This window comes from Callorhinus ursinus, unplaced genomic scaffold (assembly GCF_003265705.2).
Source record: "Callorhinus ursinus isolate GAN/ISIS: 27379988/994484 unplaced genomic scaffold, GSC_fseal_2.0 scaffold55, whole genome shotgun sequence".
In the NCBI taxonomy this organism is placed as follows: domain Eukaryota; kingdom Metazoa; phylum Chordata; class Mammalia; order Carnivora; family Otariidae; genus Callorhinus; species Callorhinus ursinus.
The window spans coordinates 279,868-286,101 of NW_027397117.1; the positions used below are offsets into that span (position 1 = coordinate 279,868).

Genomic DNA, 6,234 nt, shown 5'->3' on the forward strand with positions numbered 1-6,234 from the left:
AATCCGCGGTCGGCTCGGCCACCGTACTCCGGGTTTACGGGAGCTCGCAGAGGACAAAATGTCGCGCGCTTCTCCGAGGGCGGCTCTAACTATGGAGTGAGGCAAGAATTAGGAGAAGTGCTGAAACTACGTCCAAGGCGGGGAGCGCCTCGGTTAGAATGAGGGAAACAAAGAGGATATCCTTTGGGGGATGATGGGTGAGGACCTACCGCATGAGAAGTGTGGCGACGGCCGAAGACACTGAGGGACTGGCGGGTTCAGGCTAAGGGCAGCTTGGACGATACCATCTACGGAAGGGCGTCGGGGCGATACCATCTTAAGGGTGCGAAGGGGGTGGCAAAGAACAGACTTGGAAGGAGCTACTTTGGAGGAGGCAGGGCGCACGTGGGAACCCCAAGGGACTGGACAGTCGCCCACATCCCCATTTCCCTTCCCCAGCCGTCCCGATCCTGCCATGAGCGCTCTGGTGCGGACCGAGCCGCTGCCCGGGGAGCCGCCTCTGCTAGTGAGCGGCGACCCCTACTCCGTGGTGGTCCTGCTGCAGGGCTACGCCGAGCCGGAGGGGGTCGACGATGCGGTACGCGCCGACGGCTCCGTGACGCTTGTGCTGCCTCAGGCCTGGGGCTTAGCCTCCAGCACCCGAGAGTCCCCGCCCGAGGGCGGCGGGGCGAAGACCGCCCTGGAGGAGGTGGCCCGTGGCCCCATTCTCGTGGACACCGGCGGCCCCTGGGCTCGGGAGGCGCTGCTGGTGGCCCTGGCGGGGCAGGGCGTGGCCCCCGGAGACGTGACTTTGGTGGTGGGCACCCACGGACACTCGGATCACATCGGGAACCTGGGGCTTTTTCCCGGGGCGGCTCTGCTGGTCTCGCACGACTTCTGCCTCCCCGGGGGCCGCTACCTCCCCCACGGGCTAGGTGAGGAGCGGCCCCTGCAGCTGGGCCCGGGGCTCGAGGTGTGGGCCACGCCGGGCCATGGGGGCCAGCGGGACGTGAGCGTGGTGGTGGCGGGCACGGCCCTGGGCACCGTGGTGGTGGCGGGCGATGTGTTTGAGCGCAACGGAGACGAAGACTCATGGCAAGCGCTGAGCGAAGACCCGGTGGCCCAGGAGCGGAGCCGAAAGAGGGTCCTAGCAACTGCGGACGTGGTCGTGCCTGGTCACGGAGCCCCCTTTAGGGTGGTCAGGGAAGCCCCTCAGCCAGGGAACTGACGTCCAGAAGACCAGAGGAACCGCCCTGTCAGCCGAGTCAGAGGAGTCAGGGGTGATCGCTTGCAGCCCTTGCAAGAGGCCGGTTTTCCAGCGAGGACAGTCATCTATATGACTGGTTTTTTTTTTTTTTTTTTTTAAGATTTATTTATTCATTTGAGACACAGAGATACAGAGAGAGAGAGCATGAGCAGGGAGGGGGAGAAGCAGAGGGAGAGGGAGAAGCAGGCCCCCCGCGGAGCAGGGAGCCCGATGCGGGGGGGGGGGGGGGGTTTGATCCCAGGACCCTGGGATCATGACCCGAGCTGAAGGCAGATGCTTAACCATCTGAGCCACCCAGGCGCCCTATATCACTGGTTCTGCAACCAAACTAGGACCAAGGACTGGCTCAGCCGTGTGCCACCTCTTGGGGCCCCCATAAAATGGGAGAATGTTCTTGGGAGTGTCGTCCAAAATAAAAATAGAAAACTGCATAGAAAATCATAAAGCCCTAATGTGAATGTGAATCGTTAATAGTGATAGTCATGCAGATTTGGTAATTAGCAACTGCAACAGGGGGCACTTTGGCCAGTTGCTTCTCATAAGATGGAGGCTTGCTGAGAGAAGGTGCAGGGCATAGAAGTAACACCTTAGTCATCTGACTTTCATCCATCTGTTCGTTTGAGGAATATTTAACACCTGCAATGATTCAAGCACTGCCCTAGCTCAAGGGGATGCAACAGTGAGCAAGCTAGACAAACTCCCTGTTCCTTATGGAGATTACATCCTACAGAGACAGAAAGACAACTAATAATAGTAAACCAAATAATTACAGATTGTGTTTAGTGATGTGAAAGAAAAGGTAGGCAAGATGGGGGTAGAGTGCCTGGATGGGAAGATGGCCTCTTTTATTTAAGGTGGTCAGGAAAAGCCTCAGAGGAGATCATTTTTAATCAGGGAACTGAATGGGAAGAACGCCAACCATCTTAGGATCTGGCAGATGTGCATTCCAGGCATAGGAACAGCAGGGATAAAGGTCCTGAGGCAGGATGGCTTGACCTGCTTGAGCAGCAAGAAGAGCATGGAGTTGGACTGCAGAGTGCCAGAGGAGAGTGACAACAAAGGAGGATGCAGAGTTCGGCCAGGCCATCATGGACCCCGGTTAGGGATTTGGATTTATACTGAGATAGAAGGCTCTGGCTTCTGGGGAGGCTATTGACTTGGTCTCATTTAAAGTAAGTACTCTTGTTCTGAGAGGAGAAGTGGTCAGAGTGGGGCAAGAATAGAATCGGCTGGACTGGTTCGGAAGCTCTCGTGGTCTTCCAGGCGAGAGAAGTCAGTGGCACCTGCTCTTACCCTAGAAATCCTATTATGGCACTGGTCCTGTTCACAGCTGTGTCCCAGGCCCTCCATCACACAGTCCCAGGACCGCAGAAGCACTCAGGTGGGGCAGATGAAGGAAAGGAGCAAGTCCACCTTGTTGCAGATGATGAACCACCCTGGGTGGATGCCATGGGGCAGGGCCTGACCGGGGGTTATTTCCCTGGTGTCCACCAAAGGCAGCTCAGAGGAACCGGTTCACCTAGAGGGTGAACCAGTAGCTGCCACGCAGAGACTTGTAGTTGGTGTTGGCCAGTTTGATGACCACAGAGTGCAGAGTTCCAGGCCAACAGTTCAGCCATAGCTGCCCAGATCCCTGCCAGTCACCAGATAAAGATAAATGGAGTGAAGGTGGCAATATGGGGACCCAGCCTCAGAACTACCATGGTGTGGGGGCCCTTGGCCAGGTTTTCTAGCTCCTGGACCACAGAGTGCAGGGAGGTTACTGGTGTGTGGAGCGAGTACAGGGGCCAGCTGTGGGCCCACCAATGCAGCACTGTGCCCTGAGTGGTCTCCGGGGCCATCAGGGGCCCCATCTGATAATGTGGAGTGTAGATCCAACAGCTTCAGGGCTGTAGGGAGGATGAAAAAGGAGCGGATGGGGGTTATTTAGAACTATGCACTTTCAACTTGTACAAATAAAACTCCAGTCCTGACTTACTTTCCAGAACATGGTCCTCTGCCCACGACTCAGGTCTGGTCATCTAGAGTAACACATCTCTTTGGCCACACTGATTGTCCCCAGGATGGGCAGGTCACCTAAGTTAGTCAAGGCTTGGCCATCTTAGGGGTTTTGTTGGAGCTAGTGGGAAAAAGTCTAGTTCTTTCCTGAAAGACTGACATGGGAGATGTACGGAAGTGTTGAATCACTATAGTTACATATATCACGATGTGCACACCTGAAACCAATACTACCCTGTATGTTAGCTAACTGGAATTTAAATAAAAACTTTAAAAATTGACGTGAGAGGAGAAGTTAGTTATTTGCCACCTTCTGGGAAGAGCCCATGGGCTCTGGGGTCCAGTGGAGGCTGAGGCTGAAGCTGAACAGTAGGGGGCAGAAATGAGCAATTAAGAGAAACAGATCCCGAGACAGACAAGTTTGCGCTCTGAAAGCCAGACCCACCCCGCATTCTTCCTTCGTCACCTGGACTAAGCCCCCGCTTTGCTGCCTAAGCTGCCTTCTGCTTTCAGTTGCAACAGGAGGAGTCCTGGGTGGATACAAACACTGGTGGAAATGACCCATTGGAAAGGCCACGGGGAACTGTGGGAAACCAGCCGTAGAGGGTGGGGCCCAGAATGATTGTACTTTTAGAAGTTTCTTCCAGCTTCCCTTTTATGTAACCTCTTGGGAAAACTTGACCCATATGGTTAGATGCTTCTACTCACAAATATGCAGGGGCTCCACATTGCCTGCAAATAACACGAACTTTCTCTCCCAATCCGAAGACAAACTGCTTCAGCTCTGCTGGGACTGCCTGCTGCCTGCCAGACCCGCCTGCCTCCTTCTCCCACAGGCCTGCCCTCCTCCCTCTTCTGTACCATTCCAATCATCCAGGCTCAGCTCAGCTCATCTCCTACAGAAAAGCCTCCTCTGAATTTTCCACCCCTACTTTAAACTCTTGTAATGCATGCTCTGTATTATTCTTTTTTTTTAATGTTTTATTTATTCATTCATGAGACTTAGAGAGAGAGAGAGAGAGAGAGAGGCAGAGGTAGAGGGAGAAGCAGGCTCCCCGCCGAGCAGGGAGCCCGATGCGGGACTCGATCCCAGGACCCCGGGATCACGACCTGAGCCGAAGGCAGACGCTCAACCATCTGAGCCACCCAGGCGCCCCTCTGTATTATTCACTTAGCATTAAATATGACCGGTGTTGGTCATTATTTCTGGAAATGTCCCCTCCCCACTGTGCCCCTTGAGAGCAGAAACTAAGAAAAATGCTTCTGTGAATGCTTCAGAGCTTGGTATTTTGTCTGTGAACGCCATGTAATAAACACTTCCTGATTTCTCTGGGCATCTGTTCCCTGTGGCCCAGCTCTGACTCCTTGCCCAGGACTTCAGTCCCTGCCCAGCCTTGAAGTTCCAGTATCTTGTCCACTCTGCAAACACAAGGGTATTACTCAGAGCCCTCCCTGTTCACCTCTTCCTACAGGAAGCTTCAGGTGTCTTGCCAGAGAGGGCTTTGGGGCCCAGATCCCAGGGTGGGATAAGAGCTGATGTGTCAAAGCCGTAGGAGAGAGAAAAACATAACAGACTGGATAACAAGAAGCTCCCCAAAGCAAAGCCACAGGAACCAGCTTGTCTGAGGACAAAGAAGCTAGAATGGTGCCCAAGGGCCTGACCCTACCAGCTCATCATGGGGTCTGTCCCCTGGGGGGGAAAGAAGGCTGGAAGTGTCCCCCCTGATGATGACACCTCCAGTGACCTGGACCTGGAGCAACTCCTGGAAGATGCTGGAAAAGAGCTGGAGCGACTGGAGGGGCCGCAGTGTGGAGATGACCCTGGGGAGTTCACGTTGGCCTTCTTCGAGGAATAGCTGTGTGCACCTGCCTCCCTGCTGCTCTCTCACTCCCTTCCCTGCCAGCAGCGGGGAGAGCCCCTCAGAGGGTCCCTGAGAGGCTGCTAAGTGTGGGGCTTGTTCATCGGCTACAAGTCACCTGGCTGAAGTCCCAGCTGTGCAGTTTCCGTGTTAATAAAACAGGTTACGGCTTTCCGTAGTTGGTCTCTAACCACATGCTTCCCTTGGGCTTCCCTCCCTCCCCTCCGCTCCCTGTAGCACGTCCCTGTTTCCACGGGAGGCCGGCACAGTATAGGGATCTGGGAAGGTGGGGACACCCAAGTCCTGGGAGAAGGCCATCCGGAAGGTGAGTGCGTCCAGTCCCGGCTCAGATTGTTGGAGATCCTAAAACGAGGTGGTGCACTTGACACATGCTCATTCTGATCCGAGGGGAAGGAGAATGGGTAGAGGAGGGGCAGACCCTGGGTTCTGGGCTGGCTACCAGCGTTCTGGGTTTACTGTGCCCCCACCCCCCACGCAGTCACCGAACTCCAGGACTCGGGGAGGGATCTCGGGTGTGAGCTCTTTATTATAGTTCATTTTTGGCGAGAAGGAAAAGACAGAAGTGGAAGGTGCCATCAGTTTTCTCCTTAGATGCCTTGGGACAAATTCTAGGTAACTTTCATTCTTGTGGGCAAGGGCTGGGAAGGCGGAGAGGGAGTTGGAGCAGATGGCTCTGTTTTTCTGTGGTCCTTAGTGGCCTTCCACACCCACTGGCTTCTGAGTCTTCTCTGTCTGGCTGGGGTCATTATCAGAAGCTGTGACCTACCAGGCTGCTTAGTCTAAGGAGGTCATCCTTCAGTCCCACTCATCAGGCCTTTATGAGAGAGTATAGGGTCTCCTCCTGGGGCCTCTCCTTGGGAGGGATGCAGGGAGATGCTGCCAGTGATGAGGAGCTGGAGAGAGTGAGGGAGGCGTAGAGGATGCCGCTGTTGTTCTGGGCTTCATCCTGGTGAGAAGGAAGGAGAAGGGGGTGAGACAGTGGAAGGGGAGTGGTGGCTGTTTCTCTCCTGCCTTGTGGACCTCATGGCGGGGACCTGGGTCTGAGCTGCAGCCCGTTCCTCTCCACCCTCTGCCACTGAAACCCACCAGTCCGCCCACCATCTCTTCCCC

The 6,234-nt window shown here is 55.1% G+C and overlaps 1 protein-coding gene and 1 pseudogene across 1 annotated transcript; both read left to right on the plus strand.

Moving 5' to 3' along the window:
- LOC141371087 (large ribosomal subunit protein eL21-like) overlaps positions 1-6,234 on the plus strand; it is a 116,027-nt pseudogene that overhangs the window by 48,986 nt on the left and 60,807 nt on the right.
- MBLAC1 (metallo-beta-lactamase domain containing 1) lies at positions 84-5,273 on the plus strand. The gene has a single exon (XM_073884309.1). The coding sequence runs from the start codon at positions 455-457 to the stop codon at positions 1,205-1,207; it is 753 nt and encodes a 250-aa protein (XP_073740410.1). The 5' UTR covers positions 84-454; the 3' UTR covers positions 1,208-5,273.

Excerpts from the sequence above, each read along its gene's own strand:
- MBLAC1 (XM_073884309.1), top strand. The coding sequence starts at position 455 with ATGAGCGCTCTGGTGCGGACCGAGCCGCTGCCCGGGGAGCCGCCTCTG.